Source organism: Schistocerca gregaria, chromosome 3, assembly GCF_023897955.1.
Source record: "Schistocerca gregaria isolate iqSchGreg1 chromosome 3, iqSchGreg1.2, whole genome shotgun sequence".
Taxonomy (NCBI): Eukaryota; Metazoa; Arthropoda; class Insecta; order Orthoptera; family Acrididae; genus Schistocerca; species Schistocerca gregaria.
In genome coordinates, this window is record NC_064922.1 from 564,064,611 (window position 1) to 564,082,084 (window position 17,474).

The 17,474-nt window shown below is 41.8% G+C and overlaps 1 protein-coding gene across 6 annotated transcripts in view; it reads left to right on the plus strand.

Moving 5' to 3' along the window:
- The window catches only part of LOC126356172 (Ca(2+)/calmodulin-responsive adenylate cyclase), a 1,163,484-nt gene that overhangs the window by 915,912 nt on the left and 230,098 nt on the right, over positions 1 to 17,474 (plus strand). For all 6 annotated transcript variants that reach the window (XM_050006929.1, XM_050006931.1, XM_050006933.1 and 3 more), the window contains exon 10: positions 6,941 to 7,059. In XM_050006929.1, the coding sequence (XP_049862886.1) occupies positions 6,941 to 7,059 (119 nt within the window). The remainder of the gene's footprint in view (positions 1 to 6,940; positions 7,060 to 17,474) is intronic.

The following is a 17,474-nucleotide window of genomic DNA, read 5'->3' on the forward strand; positions in this document are numbered from 1 at the left end:
ACGGAAACCAGCTCACTTTGTTGAAGATACACTCATCCTCAGAAAAAAAAACAGAATACCTTGAATAAGTAGAGATAGGACGTTCATATTCAAAGGACATTAGTATGTTCTGCAGAAATGATTAGCATTTAAAAACAAAAAGTTCAAATGTGTGTGAAATCTTATGGAACTTAACTGCTAAACTCATCAGTCCCTAAGCTTACACACTACTTAACCTAAATTACCCTAACAACAAACACACACATCCATGCCCGAGGGAGGACTCCAACCTTCGCCGAGACCAGCCGCACAGTCCATGATTGCAGCGCCCTAGACCGCTCGCCTAATCACACGCGGCCCTTATCATTTCAGTCACCTCGATTCAACATATGTCCTTTTGCGTAGTAGGCATAGGGTCCGCCATGGGCCCTGATAACTTCTTCCATGGAAGAAGGCATCAACACGTATAAGGGGCGAATGGCGTCCTGTGGTATAGCCATCCATGCTGCATTCACTGGTTCCAAAGTTTATCTGTTGTGGTTGGCACTGGGTCAGAGCGCTGCATCTGTCGTTTTACCATATTCCACAAGTTTCCGATTAGCTACAAGTCTGGTGATCTGACATACTGAGACACCAAATAGATACGTGTTGGTGCACCAATATGTGGTCGCGCATTGTCTTGCTGAAAAATGGCGTCTGGCTTGTTGTGCAGGTCGTAGTTCACACTGGTCACAGTACACTGGACACGAACCAACTGTGGCTTGTGATTGTACCCAATATCACCCCGCACTATAAGGCATCGAGTTGCCGCTGTATGTATTGTGTGAATGCAGTCACTGTGATCGCCTCCCCCTGTCTGCGGCGAACCAAAATACGTCCATCATTTTCAAACAAACAGAAACTGGATTCGTCCGAAAACAGTATCTGATGCTAGTCTTGTCCCCAGTGACATCATTCCATACGCCATTGGCTTCTAGCCTGTTTCTGCACAGTCGTCAAAGGTGGGCAGGGAAGTGGACGACAAGCACATAATGCATGCCGTAATAAACGACGACGGACTAAGAAAAGGTTCAAATGGCTCTGAGCACTATGGCACTTAACATCTGTGGTCATCAGTCCCCTAGGACTTAGAACTACTTAAACCTAACTAACCTAAGGACATCACACACATCCATGCCCGAGGCAGGATTCGAACCTGCGACCGTAGGGGTTGCGGGGTTTCAGACTGAAGCGCCTAGAACCGCTCGGCCACACAGGCCGGCGGCGACGGACTGTTACTCCTGATAGTGTACTATGTTTTACACTCAATGAGATTTTCATTCTGCAGCGGATTGTACTCTGATATGAAACTTCCTGGCAGATTAAAACAGTGTGCCGGACCTAGACTCGAACTCGGGACCTTTGTCTTTCTCGGGAAAGTGCTCTACCAACTTTTTTTTTTTAATCGATCGTTGTGTTTTTGGTCGTTGCGGACGTAGCAAGACATCCTGTAAGTTCGGTGGTTGATCCTTCCACTCAGTTTTTTATTACAGAGACCAACCGGCTCTCTGACTGAACACGCTGAGCTACCGTGCCGGCTGACCTTCCAAACTTTACAGAAGGTCTCCTGCAGACCCGGCAGAACTAGCGCTCCTGAAAGAAAAGGATATTAATATAGGATGTGTCGAACCTTCGCCTTTAAGACTTCTTCAGTTGTGCTGAGGACACATCTAGTGGAAATGACAAAAGAGAGGGATGAGAGTTCTATACCCATTGTGCAGTCGCATAATTGACAGGTACTGCTATGAACAGACATTACGAAACCATGCAGAACGAATTTAAAAATGTAGTTGACAAGAACAAAAGAGTACAAACGATCGACAGATGAGATTTTGGTTCGGTACATCAAGAATCACTTTGTGCTAAATTTTCAGGTATGGAGCACGTGAAGAAAATGGTCGTTCGAATTGTAAAATTTGTGAAGAGACATGCATTATTCCAATGTCAGTTGGAACAGTTGTCCACGGGATAGAATGAAGAGTGTGGAGAATTTAGATATTAGCTGTAATATGTATGAAAATGCTGTGAGGCGACGCGTTTTACGCGTTTCGATTTTCCGTCATTTTCAAAGGCAGTTTTACGTTAGTCACAAAACTTTTACTTAGATGTATCACATCAACATTCTTGATCACGAGACAAGTACACTTGTACTAACGCAACACTGCCTTTGAAAATGACGGAAAGTCGAAACGCATAAGTCTGTTGAGAAAGTGTTTCCGAGACAAAAGAAAGTTATTGAAAGTAAATAAAGATATTATTGCAGAGTATGTTGGTTAAGTCAAGGGGTATGACTGGAATGATTTTTCCATTAAAAATCCACTATTGTTGAAAATTTATGAAGGAGAACGGTCTGCAGGAACGAAAATTAGAACATCCTGAATGGACTACAGAACTCTCGTTTTAAATCGACTTGCTTGCACACTGCCCGCAGTAAGACATTGCAAGGTGGGAAATAACTTTTCTTCTGATTTTATGGGTAAGCATTTAAAAAGAAAATCGCATTGTAGAGCAGGCCGGAGTGACCGTGCTGTTCTAGGCCCTGCACTCTGGAGCCGAGCGACCGCTACGGTCGCAGGTTCGAATCCTTCCTCGGTCATGGATGTGTGTGATGTCCTTAGGTTAGTTAGGTTTAATTAGTTCTGAGTGACTAATGACCTCAGAAGTTAAGTCGCATAGTGCTCAGAGCCATTTTTTCGCATTGTAGAAGGGCAAATTTGCACAAACACAGTCTAGTTCCCTAACCCCACTGTTATTAAAGAATACCCGAAATTTGAAGGATTCATTGCGACCTTCAAAGAATTGCAATGATAGTTTTCTAGACATTTGGAGGACGCTGCCAGTTTTACATTTGTTGCTGTTTCAGTTGAAAGCGCTCCTGTACATGTGTAGATGGAACTGATTTTTCTGCAATGCAATTCCCGTTTCAAAGACGTATCCTTATACATTAAAACTGCCCAACACATCTTCATTGTATTCCTCAGGTAGAGATTCGACGTCTCCATAATCAGGTTGCAAAACTGCTACAATATTTCATTCGGCATATGTGTGTGAAAGACCTTTTTTCCTTTATGTAACTAAACAAGTCGCGATTACTTGGCAACCTTAGCGCGAAAATTTGTAAAACTTCCTATCTGTATACCGGCCCTTTATAACAGGTAAAATTATGTCTATGGCACACCAAAAATGTTAAATAATACTGAGAATTTGTGTCGTTTGTGATTTATGTTGTCGTATGCAGAGCGACTGCATTCCCATCTAAATACGGCGCATCAACAATTTCCCCCTCATCCCCCTCAGACAGCGTGGCGTAGTGGTGGGGAAAGCGAGTAACCAAGCTGAGCTTTGTGGCATCCGAGCCAGGGCACGATTCACAAGCTGCATTCTTGATCATCCCTGGGATACACAGATTCCACAACCAAAATCATTGTTTTCAACACTCTGCAAAACAAGTGTCAATTTTTGAAACTCCGCCATTTCCACCTATTTGACGCAGAGGTGTGAAATTTTGGTGAACGATGCCTACAATCTTCCTCTGTAATGATGGGAAAACACGGCGCTCTGCGACGTAATCCTAGGTCTCAGTAACGCTTCAAATGGCAAGGTATTGACACAGGCGAAAGAAAAAGTAACAACTCAGAAGATAATATTAGGTGTAACGTGGCAGATGCCACAAAATTTCACCGTAATTATGTCCAAAACCACACTGAATGTTTTAAACGACGGGAAGTTCGTCATATTGCTGCCACCCCCCCTCCCCTCCACTTCCTTAAGCACATCTCACTCCTTTCTTTTGACTCCTCTGTGATGGATGCCAGCTTTTTTTTAAGTTTCAAGCTGTTTTTTAAGGATGGCTAAGAAAAACAAATTAGTCACTCCACCGCTCAGAATACCCATGAAAGAGCCTCAAATTTCGCATCCCCGCAAGCAAACGCTAGATCAGCAGTATAGTGCCACTCAGATGTAGGAAGCGTTAAGTTTTCTTTCCGTTTTATCGTTGTATGTGTCATGTAGTAGTCGCCGCCGCCCCCCCCCCCCCCCCCCTACCCCCGCCCCCCCCCCCCCCCCTCGATAGACACGGCACGGAGGTGCTGCCCCAGATTTCATCGAATGGTTTTTAACGACCGCTAGAATTGCTGTATACAACAAATTGCGGTCGCGCTACACTCCAAAGCCGTCATATAACATTCAGTGAGATTGCAACCCCATAATTTCCTTGGAGAGTAGATGAATCGTTTAAGGGGAGGGTGCGGTGATGGAAGTACCAGCACTGTCAAAGGCCTTGAAAAAGTTGTTCTGTTGCACATCGCATTGCAAACTGTCGTTTTCAACCGTGAAATGTGTGTATAACGAACGCCCCAAGGGAAGGGGTGGTTTAATCTACGCCCTTTATGCCACCTCGTGAGGCCTTTCTATGTCGATTCTGGCCGTCGGTGTGTCTGAAATGTTTTCCTTGAGCACACATAGGAAAATTGCGTGATTTCAATGCTTGGCGTCTCGATTGTGACCTCCATTGCTGAGGCGACAAGAGAAAAGGAGGGGGGGGGGGGGGGGGGGGGGCGAGATATAGTTAAGGTCGAACTTCTGACCTCTGGCCTTTATTTTGCATGTACCGACACCTTGCTGTTCAAAGTGTCACCAAGCTCTAAGGTGATGTCGCTGGGCGCCATTACAGAAATAAGTTGTAGGCACCTTTGAGCCAAATTTCAAACTTCGGCATCCCAAGGAGGGGAAAATATATAAAAAAGTGATCCATTAATTCTTTTGAACAGTACTTTAGTAATGCTCTACAGTCGGTTCGGGTATAGTATGTTTGTAAAATTTAAACATTTACGCCATATTATCTAGGTTGTAAAGTGGTATTGCAGGATACTGTCGATTGCCAAGTATTCTTTGCATGAATCGGTGAATAGATGATCAGTGAAAGTATATCTATCTATCTATTCATCTAGTCGGTTCCGACTCTTTGTAACCCCATGAACCAGATCACGCCACTTTTTCCTGTCTTGCACTTTCTCCCGTAGACCTTCCAGATAGGAACACATTGCTTCTGTGATGCCATAGATTCATCTCATCCTCTGACGTCCTCTTATTCTAGTTCCTTCAATCTTCCCCAGCATTAATGTTTTTTTTTTTTTTAAAGTTATTCATGCCTTCGCATTGTGTGTCCAAAGTAGGTCAGCTTTTGTTTTAACATTAGACCTTCCACGGAGAAATCTAGTTTTATTTGCTCCAATATTGATCTGTTGGTTCTCTTTGCAGTCCATGGAACTGGAAGTTTCCTTCAACACCACAATTCGAAGGAGTCAATTCTTCGCCGTTCAGCCTTTCTAATGGTCCAGGTCTCACATCCATACGTCACAACTGGAAAGACCATAGCCCTCACAATAGGCAGCTCGTTTTGTATTATCGCGTTATAGGGGAGAGAGTGTGGCAGATATGATACACGAGTTGGGATGGAAGTCATTACAGCATAGACGTTTTTCGTCGCGGCGAGACCTTTTTACGAAATTTCAGTCACCAACTTTCTCTTCCGAATGCGAAAATATTTTGTTGAGCCCAACCTACATAGGTAGGAATGATCATCAAAATAAAATAAGAGAAATCAGAGCTCGAACAGAAAGGTTTAGGTGTTCGTTTTTCCCGCGCGCTGTTCGGGAGTGGAATAGTAGAGAGATAGTATGATTGTGGTTCGATGAACCCTCTGCCAAGCACTTAAATGTGAATTGCAGAGTAGTCATGTAGATGTAGATGTAGATCCTTGTTGCTACTGTTACGTCTCTGGACCTTATAACCTTGTCAAGGTTTGACATCGCCTGTCTACCGAGCAATAGTGCTTGGTGTGTGGTATTCCTGTTTCAGATTGTCTTCAGAGAACGCATCACAGCACTGAAATACGTTCAAACCATTCAACATTTGCGTACCTTCTAAAGCAGAAATCCCGCAGACCAAGAACTATTGAAAGAGATATGAACTTTACAGGACTTATTAAAGATAGAGACGACCTACCATTTGAAGAAAATTTCCGTATGCGGAAAGCACCAACACAAAATAAACTGTTGCTCAATGACCAAATTAATTTTTGAATAGACACTATATAAAATACTTCAGGAATCACATGGAAAAAGAAAAGGGCCTTTTCCATTCTCCACTCTCTCCCACTCTACCACCATTACTCCCATCAATTCCATTTTATATCTTGCTCCTCACCTTTTCCTCCAACTCATTATCCATCATGCACTTATGTCCATTTATCTTCGCTCCTCCCGCTTTCCCCCCAACCTAATTAACTACAGAGAAAAGGACTAGCGGCAATGTCGGTGGTACACACTTAGTAGTATACAAATAAACAGTGGACAGTGGTGCACTAAAATGAGTGCTGTGTAAAACGTAAAAAAAATGCAGCGTTCAGCAAAGCAGTGAAAAAGTAGACCCCAAGTATCAGAGCCTAATGAAGAATGAAACCAAAGACGTGTTAGCAGACGGCATTTGATGTAGAGTAAGTAGAAACCAACAGTTTGCCAACAGTTGTTTTTCGTTCTAAAAAAGAAATCAAATTGTAAATACTGTTAATTATAGGCAACTGATGTTGCTTTACTGCAATAAAGCGAAACGCGTCTGTTGTGAAAAACTCGCATTTTGTTATAGTTGTAATGACGAAACAAAAATACCCGCAGCCATGTCTGATGGCCTGTAAGTTATTTACAAACAAATGTATGAGGCGACCATGGTTAACTTTCTGATGATAGGTCACCTACTGTTACGCTTTATCACTTACAGTAAAATATAACTGCAGTCCACTACAACCAGATGGACGTCTTTCGGCAGTCTGTGTGTCTTATTAACGCCACACTGGTGGCCCCTGTGTATTGTCTTGCCTCCCTGATCCCGCGTTTTCCCCCGACATCAACGGTTTCATTTGCAGGAGCGGCTGCTACTGTCGGTGCTGCCACAGCACGTCGCCATGGAGATGAAAGCGGACATCATCTCTCCAGTGGAGGGCCAGTTTCACAAGATTTACATCCAGAAGCACGAGAACGTCAGGTGAGTCCCGTCCACCAAATCAGAGACTTTGATGGTGAGTTACACTTCTAGTGGCACACGCATGTTACGTTGCCGAAGCTAGTAGGTTCTCAGTATGAAAATGAAGTAACTTACTAACGCTGTATCTGTAATCTGTTGGTTGTAATGTTAGGTACGGTACACGGATGTTCATTATCGTCCGTAGCAATTCTACATCGACGAGTGGCAGACATTAAGTTTTAATAATGAGGTAGTGCTGGAAAGTAATGCCTCGGATTTCTTTATACGTAAACTCTTAAAGATTTTTGAATAAAACAAACGTTATTAACATTCTACATAGTTATTCTTCGTGTCTACGTATTTGTGGCCTTCTGGTGGTAGATGGCTACGAATTGTGGCATGTAGCATGGCTTTCTGTACCGTAATTATGTTCGTGAGTGAGAAACAGCATTCTGTAATTGAGTTTCGAATTCGAAGATTTCGTCTACACATGAAGCACCCTATCCTCCTACACGACAATGCCGGATGACACATGCGCGCTGTGACGTGTCCAACAATCCTACGCCTTGGGTTCTGTGTCATCGATCATCTTCTGTACCGTCCCAACTTGACCCCATCTGATTTTCATCTGTTTCCAAAACTTAAAAAACGCCTTCGAGGACTCCACTTCGATAGTTATGGAGCGGTGCAAGCAGAGGTGAGGTTCTGGCCCCGTCAGCAGAGGCGAACATTCTACAGGAGGGGCGGCTAAGATTTCGCTCACGCACCGTGCGGCCGCTGCACATTTCTCTCACTGCCATGGTACGCTATCAGAACGATTGGAGGGAGGACAACGGGAAACTGCAAACGCACCCAATTTAAATAGAAGTAGAGTCGCACTACGTACGACCTCGTTTTGTATTTCATATTTCTGAAAAACATGGATCACGAACAAAACAAATTGTCAGATTATTTAATAATTCTTGGCACACTGACGACATAATATAAGCTATATTTGGTAAACTTGTTGACAAACGCAGACAATTTGACAGATTTTCGTACTCAAGATGTCACGTAAAAATATCCTTCACGCATATAAATCGATCGAAATGTTTCAGGACTTTTGCAACGTCATTATGGAGACGTGGAAACTATCTAAGGAAAGCAGTGTAATCGTACTGGACGTAGGTAACGTAAAACGATTGGTCATGAAAACGGGAATTACCTTGCAGGACAATCATTTACATTTACATTTGCACATGCACAGGGGTCCTTACCACTGAAAGGCAAACATATCGAAATCATATGTAAGCTTGGCAGTAACCTTAAAACGTTTAAGAAAGTATCCTTTCAAGGCCACAATGAATTCTTCAAACGTCGCGGTGTCTTTAGGGGCAGTGAACTTTGGGATCTGAACTGTGTTCGTCAGAATGTCTCATACGAAAAGCTATTTTGTTTTTTAATGCATCCCCATCAAATCAGAAAGAAGTGGTTTCTCGCGTTGCAATGTCTTACTGTGGGCAGCATGCAGTCTCGTCCACTTAAAATGCGAGGTTTGCAGTCCATTCCGGGTGTTCTACTTCTCATTCTTACACTTCTTTTCCTTCACAAATTCAAAAGTAGCGAGTTTTAAATCGAAAAAATCGTCCCAGGCGTACCCCTTTAACAACGTACTATGCAGTAATATATAAAGTCCCTATAATCTTCGTACAGTTCCACAGACAAGCAGTATAGCGTGAAATAACCACAGAAATCAATGTGGGACGTTCGACGAACGTATCCCTTAGGACAGTGTTGCGAAATTCGCCGTTAATGAGCTGTGGTAGCAGACGATCGGCGCGAGTGCCTTTACTAACAGCACGACGTTGCCTGCAATGCCTCTCCTGGGCTCGTGACCGTATCGGTTCGACCCTCGACAACTGGAAAACGGTTGCCTGGTCAGATAAGTCCCGATTTTATGCTTGTACCGCTTCGTCACTACCAAAGTGAAGTCCTCGAAAGTGTTCGTTTAGTTCCACAAACTGATGAAAATTGGAAAGGGCCAATTGGGGACTCCGTGAAGGATGATCGTTGACACGGAACCCACGGCGGCGGATTGTTGCAGACGTCGTTGCGCTCGAGCGTGGTGTGGCATTGTCATGCTGAAGCAGAGTGTGCTCCACGCATGGACGAACTCATCTAATTCGGAACTCGATTACAGCGCGCTGTTTCTCAGACCACCGACACAGTTCAGTTACACACCGCCGTATTACACCCTACAATTCGGAGCCCTCTAGCGTCACAGCGTAGACATGAAGACTAAACATGTATAATCTAGAAAAAGCTGAAGAACCTTCACATAAAAGAATTCAGAGGCGTTACTTTTCAGCACGCCCTCGTAAGTGTAAATCATTCCTCGTTAATGTCACAAAGTGTCACTACATGTTAATCAAAATAGTTTTCAGTCCAACTACGACCCTAAAATAAAAAAGAAATTCAACTAATGCATTTATGATAACTTCTGTAACCGCGTTGTCATTTCATTTCGATACTGTTGATTTATGGCAGAGGGTGTTGTAAATATGACATGTAGAGTTTTATTTTTATTTTTTATTGAGTTTTCGTTGAGTGGCGGGAATGTGTCACTTGATGGGGGAAGGGGGGAGGGCTGGAGGGAGCAGGGTTACATGCCGTAGGTAATAAATTGTCCTAACTTTGGTTCCCGTCTGGCGGTAGAAGTGCGTTCCATCTGGCATGCAGCCGTTACAGCTCAACTGCTTGTTTGGTAGAGTGCACGCCGTGACACAGTAATCATATAACAGAATATATTTTCTGCTCTCCGACAGTTCTATGCTCTTCTTTGGTGATCTTTCTCCGTTTTCATGTTTTTCATTTCAACATACTAACGTACCTCGCCACACACCGTTGCGTGAAAAGTTTTGAAAACCTGACAGTTGAACTTAACGTGCTAGATGTTGTGGGTTTTGTCTCTGTTAGTGAATGACCACTTCCTTTGGCAGTGATGCCGTTAGGGACAGACAAAGTTCTCTGTTTTGACGATAATGATAAAATTAAGTTTGCACCAGGCTCAGTGTGTAAACCTAGCTTCTCTGTGTGTGTGTGTGTGTGTGTGTGTGTGTGTGTGTGTGTGTGTGTGTGTGTGTGTGTGTGTGTGTGTAAGTTGATCCCTCCATAAGTCGCTCTTTGACGCAGTCGAAACGTCTCAGGGTGAAAATAAATGGCACCTATTTTGCTAATGTGGCAACACTCGATAATTCCGAGAAAATAACGGACGAAGTTTCGACGGGACTCGGCGTACAACAGAGGGAGACGGTTAGGAGCTGTTACGAGCACAGTTTCGAATTCTGGCACCCCGTGTTCAAATTCATTCGTATGTGGTGGGTTTTTTCTTTTTCTATTTTTTTCGCGAAAGAAAGTGATGACTTCATTTTTTATGACATAGTGAAATATAGTGGAATGAATGAAAAAAGAAATAAGCTTTTCAAATATTATTACAAACAAATATTTTCATTACAAAGCTTATATAATCTTACACAATTAACAGTAACTGATAAACGTATAAATTGTAGTATTTCAGTATATGCTTTGATTTTTTTTTTTTTTTTTTTTTTTTTTTTTTTTTTTTTTTTTTTTTTTTTGCTTCAAGAGAACAGTTGCATGTTCCACGGTGATACCTATCACAACAATATACCTATCACACCAATATTCAGAACCACGAGAAACATACAAGGACTCACAGGCTACAGTAAGATTTTGCAGCGAGAATATGGTGAACAAATTCATTTTTCTGTTACAAAAGATCGTACTTCACTAGTGATACGGTGTTGCAGGGTTATTTCTTACATTATATAAATACACATAGCCATAGCTATCACTACATTGGTATCACATGAGAACCTCAAGTCCTGCACTTTCACCATTGACAACTTGCTTTACTTCATGCAGGTTAATTTCAGCTGTTACCTTAATTACTTTGTAACACGCCTTTTATTTATTATGTAGTAATCCATTTGTATCCCAAATTTAGCTTCTGACGATGGTGGTAATGTTGTAGTTGTTCACAGTCTGAAGACTGGTAATGCAGCTTGCCACACTAGTCTCTAACATATGGAAGTATCCTTGTCTCTGTCTAATAGTTACAAACGACAAAACTACATCCATTTGGACCCCCTCGCTGTAGTTATGTTGTGCCATGTAGATATTTTCTACTCATTTAGATTCAGTACTTCTCTACTATCAGATACTTGAATTACATATATGATAGCCTAGATACTTCGTGAGAAGCCATGAATTTAATTAACAATACTCCAAAGGATCAGTGTATCAATGTATACTAACCTGCATGCAGGAATATAATACCGTATCATATTATAATGAGAAAGAATTGAGAAATGACCAAGCGCAAGGTGAATAGCGGAATAAAACATATTTGTATGAGAGGCTTGCAGAAAGTCACTCATTGCTAAAAGCGCGGACAGATTAAAGTCGTATGTTGTAATGTTGGGACTAGCATTGTATTCAGTGCTGTTATTTCATAAGTAACGCATGTAACCAAACAGAATACAGACATCTGAAAATAATACTGACAGCAGGTACCAAATGGCAAAGCAATAATGGCTAGGGAAGAAATGCAAACGAGTAGAAGCATGCATGACTGTAGGAACGATAGTTGCCGCTTGTAGAAAAATTACGGTAGCATCGGAGGAGAAGGGAAGTCCGAAACGACACAGAGTAATTCAGAAGAACTATACAAACAAAAAAATAGTTCAGTTTGGATTCTAGAGAGATATTTATCCCAAAGACTTAACTTAGATGATGGACTGAACAAAGGGAAACCTATGTTTGTATCACTTGTGCACATATATAGAAAGCTTTGGCATTTTTTACTGCAATACACTCTCATAAATTCTGAAGGCAGCAGGGATAAAATACAAGGAGCGGTGAGATATCTACATATTGTACAGGAACGAGATTGCCGTTCGAAGGGTCAAAGGACACAATATGGAGACAGCTGAGAAAGGAGTGAAACAGGGCTGTAGCCATTATGTACAATCTGTACGTTGAGAATGGATTAAACGAAACGAAGGAGAGATTTGGAAAGGGAATTAAAGCTCAGGGAGAAGAATGAAAACTTTGTAAAATGTCCGCCATAGAGCGTCACAAAAGGAAGTCCCAGATGTTCAATGGACACAAAGTTTATTTCACTTAAGAGGACACAATTTTCCTTCTTGGAAACAAGTTCTAACAGTCAGGACCAAAATAATTTCTTCTGGCCCGGTGTATTTCAAATAAAAACGAATTCGAGAATTTACACAAGCTGTCCCGCAGAAACAGTAACATGGAGCTTTGCGTTATCTTTACGTGGGTTCCAAAGCGGTTTCCTGATTGAAGAAATGCGTAAGCATCCGGTGCCTAGCTCACTCGGAGTGAACATGCTTCTCCGAGCCTGTTCGCCAGCCGAAGTACAACTCTCGGCACGAGGACACAGTGTGTCTTGCCTCTTATCGCATGGCCGGCGTAAGAAAAATGGTCCGTGAGGCCAGAGACCTCTACCGGCGCTTTGGTCGGCGTCTGGCTGTTGTGCATCTGATCTTAGCAGTCTTCTATGACATGTTTCGAAAGCTTCTGTTGCTCCTTGTGTAAACGTTTTATTGTCCATGGTTCACTTCTGCACAAGGCTACACCCAGACAAATACCTCCAGTAGAGACTTCCTAACATTTAAAATTCTATTAGATGTTAACAAATTTCTATTTTCCAGAAACTCACTTCTTGCTACGGCTCAGGTGCGTTTTATAACCTGACTGATTCGGCATTTGCCACTAATTTTGGTTCCCAAGTAACAAAACTCGTTTACGTTTACTATTTTCAGTGTATCATTTCCTAATCCACTTCTCTTGGCATCGTCTGATTTAATTTGACAGCATTCCATTGGCTTTGTTTACTTTTGTTATTGATCGTCTTTACAAGACACTGTTTATTCCGTTCAGCTACTTTTCAAAGTCCTTTGCCGTCTCTGCCAGAGTTAAACAATGTCATAAGCAAAACGGTAAGTGCGTATCATCGGCTTATGCCTGCTCTGCCAGCACACCATATTACATTCAAGTTATGCGGGCAGCCTACTTTCATGAAGACGACACTCGAGGGCTTCCACGCAATATACATCCACCAGACAGCGAGCGAAGCCACGGCAGAGGTCGCTGGCTCACGGACTTTTTTTTCCTATATACCGACGGTTATACTTCTCCTGATGCACAGGCTTTTGAGAAGCGAGTTCAGTCAGAGAGAGCCAGGTACCGAATGCTTATGCATTTCTTCAATCAGGAAATCGCTTTGCAGCCTACGTAACGATGACGCAAAGCTTCATGTTACTGTTTCTGCGAGAGAACTTGTGTCAATTCTGAACTTTGTTTTTATTTGCAATACACTAGCCCTGATTATGTTTTGGTCATGCTCGAACCTTAATATTGGGCTGACCTTTGGGGACTTAACCTTGAAAGTGAGTCTTTGTAGTGCTTTGTGTCATTAATAGTTAGTAATAGTTAGTAATAGTTTCAGCTGTGTTTGCTCTCGTTCCAGAGACCTTTTGTCTTCGGGTCATATTTATGTTCAATTTCTGTCATTGGCCCTCTGCCTCAAGAATTGTTTAGGTTTATCTTCAGTTTAGACCTCTTTGTTTGATCACTATTAGTGAGCACTCTGCCTCAAGTACTGTTTGTGTTCAAACAAGGAGTTTATTTTGGTCCTGATTGTGTTACGACTTGTTTCCAAGAAGGAAAATTGTGTCATCTTAATTCAAATAAATTTAGTGCCCATTGTACACCTGGGGCTTCCCTTTTTGGCTCCCTACGGCGGATACTTTACAAAGTTTTTATTTCTTCTCCCTGAACTTTACCTTCCTTCCCAAATTTCTTTTTCGTTTCGTTTGACCCATTCTCAACGTACAGATTGAATAGAATGTCTACAGCCCTGTGTAACTCCTTTCTCAGCTCTCTCAGTATTGTGTCCTTCGACTATTCTAACGGCAGTCTGGTTTTTGCTGTAGATATCTTACCGCTCCTTGTGTTTTACCCCTGCTGCCTTCAGAGGTTACATGAGAGTATGCACTAAACAATGACAAAAACTTTTTATATATGCACAACTGATAAAAACATAGGTTTGCCTTTCTTCAGTCCTTCAACTAATATAAGTCTTTGGGGCCAATATCTCTCTGGAATCCAAACTGATCTATTTTTTCGTTTGTCTAGTCTTTCTGTATTACTCTTCATCCTTTCAGACTTCCCTTCTCCTCCAAAGCTACCGTAATTTTTTTTACAAGCGGCATCTATCTTTCCTGTAGTCGTGCATGCTTCTACTCTGATTGCTTGTACTCGTTTGCATTTGTCCGCTAGCCATTATTGCTTTGTCATTTGGTATTTGCTGTTAGTCTTATTTTTAGATGTCTGTATTCTGTTTGGTAACGTACGTTAGTTTTGAAGTAGCAGCACCGCATACAAGGCTAATCCCAACATTCCAAAACATGCCGTTAAGCTGTTCGCTTTTAGTAATGAGAGATTTTCAGTAAGCCTCGCATACAAATACGTTTTGTTCCTCTATTCACCGTGCTCATGCACATTTCGTAATTCTTCTTCATAGGTTTTATACTCCTGCATCCACTTTACTATACATGGATACATTGACCCTTCTTCGGGGTAATGTTAATCAAACGAGTATTGTAATGCAATTGTCTCTCAGTGTTGGTTTTTATGTATTCTATATTGGTGTTCCGTTGGAGTGTTATATGGTCTGAGGATGCCTTAAATTTTTACGCAGGAATGTTTATTTCCTTTATTTTCTGATATTGTAATATCTCCTGGTTCATCGCATTGAGCCGACAGGCGGAGCCGAAAAATATCTTGTTGCTTCGGACGGGAACATAGCTATACGAAGTGATGACATGCCTGTATTGTATGTTTCTTCTGATGAGATATCGACTGCTTCAGTTTACTGGACGCTCACAAGTAGTGATGATAATTACAACGATATTGTTCATCTAAGTGTATTTTATTTCTTTGCTCTGTGCAGACTTTATGATAATGTATGACAGTTGAAATGTGGATGGAGAAACAGATATCATATTTGGATACCAGGCGTTTGGGGGCTTTGCTCGCCATTTAACTCATCCGAACACAGGCACTGGCCGTCTCGAAGCTACGACCAGAGGGGCAGCCCGTGACAAGTTGAATCTTGGAGTCGGTTCATGAAGCGTGATCGTATGACAGACAGGGCTCGAATACTGTCTGACATACAGCTTTACCCTATGGCAAATAATCTGTTTTGGTTTTTGCTCTTCGTTTTCTAGGAGCGACGACACTCTGATCTTGTTGAAGCCGAGCAGAAACAGCATGTTGTCACTTTTTTGTTGCCGAGACTTAGGTAAAATGGCTCTCAACACTTTGCTTACTATGTTACCACGTCATTTGCTTAAACAGGCTACTCAGAAATTAAACAGGATACATTCAAAACCGAATTTCTTTGATTCTGATCTGGTCCCGTAGAGTTACACTGCAAGTCACTAAACATAATCATTGCAAAGCCGTATTTTGTGCAACGAAAAAATGAGTATTTTGTATTACACATTTAAGCCGCAGCCACATTACTTCGTATTTAATTTATTACGTTGTTAAGACGTCGGAGCGTTTAGCCAGGATTCTACTGCGTCGTTAAGAGGCGCGCCGACGTTTCATGGGCGGTAATGTGTCAGATTAGAGAATTCTCAGCCTTTTCCGTCAAAAATATTTTTGTTTTCAAGTTGCAAAAGTTTTTTTTTTCTTTAAGTACTTTTACTAAACAGATGACTTACTCGTTGAATAACAGTGAACGAAAAACATTCCAATTCCAGCAACGTTTTGTGTTTTGATTACATTTCTTTAGTCTTCCTCTGACAAGTGTCACCGTGTCGTCTGCTTCATCTGGGTTTCATTTACGTAGTCGTTACACATTAAATGTCTCTGGACTGATGCTGTTGGATACTTGACGATTGGGACTCATTCCCGAGTCAAGACACAAAGGAATTAAATAACATTAGCTGCCAGTAGGAACTGATTTATATCAGTGGGGCAATTTGCAAATTCGTGCTAGACTGCCATCGGAACCCATGTCTCCTGCTTACTAGGCAGATGCGGTAACTACTGCGCAATCTGGACACTGTGGTCACCACAACCGCACGGACTACCCTAGCAGCCTCTCGTCTGACCCAAATTCTCAACTTACAGAGCACATACTGATGTAGTGCCCCTGCTCATTACGTAAGTTGAGAATTTAGGTCTGACCAGGAGGCGTGCTAGGGGAGGCCGTGCGGTTGTGGTGATTACTGTGTCCAGATGGCGTAGTGGCCGGCGCAACTACCAGTAAGTGGAAGACCCAGCTTCGAATCCCGATCCGGCACAAATTTTCAACTTTCCCCACTAATATAAATAAATGCCCACTGACAGCTAATGACCGTAATTCTTTTTTGTCTTCATTCGTAGTGGTAGTAGGGTCAAAATGGTTCTCATCTTTTGGACACGTCAGAAAGAACAGACACTGCATATATCATACCTGAATGTATGCTGTCTTCGTAGTTCTTACACTTAGTTTGGATGCCTCTAGAGATTTGAGACTTTTGTCACGGATACACAAACGAATCTTGGATCGACAATTAATTCTCTTTGACATCAATAAGACGTCAAATGGTTATTCCTAAATACATCGTCTGATTCACCGGATATGTACTCGCACCTTACAATGCTTCCTGAGTGGTTAAAGTAAAAGAAAATAGGAAAAGGTGACGCACGAGTCGGAAAAGATGCTTCAGGAATGAGTTGTTTTTATCAGAGTTTAATTTTTTCCCCGAACGTTGTCCACTGATCTCGGACAGTATAAAATACTCGAGTTAAAAATATAATAAAGGAACGTAACAACACTATTTACCTGTTTATGACATGTATTTATTAACGTGTGAATTTGCCACTGACGTATTGTGTTTTGTGTGAAGCACTGGATAAGAACTTGTTAATTCTATTACACACACACACACACACACACACACACACACACACACACACACACACAGGTTTATACAGAAAATGAGAAATTAGTAAAAACTTCTCTGTGTAATGCAACATACCAAGTCATAAAAACAGTCATTGTTTTGAACTAGTGAGTTAGCAGCAGAAATTTTTTTCGCTTACAAAGGAAAAAATCTAGCGTGAAACACGCGAAGCCATGTGAAAACCATTTTGAACCTTATCCATTTGACATCGTCAGTGAAGTGACACTAATCGTGTGGAATTTAGATAGGACGATACTTTCCATTCCACTCGTTTAACTGTAACATTTTGCTGTTCATGAAGAATTTATTTTTGCCTTATTGCCTAAGTGAACCTTAAAAATTATGCGTATTGGGAATATTGTACGTTGAATATCTGTTGTACATTCC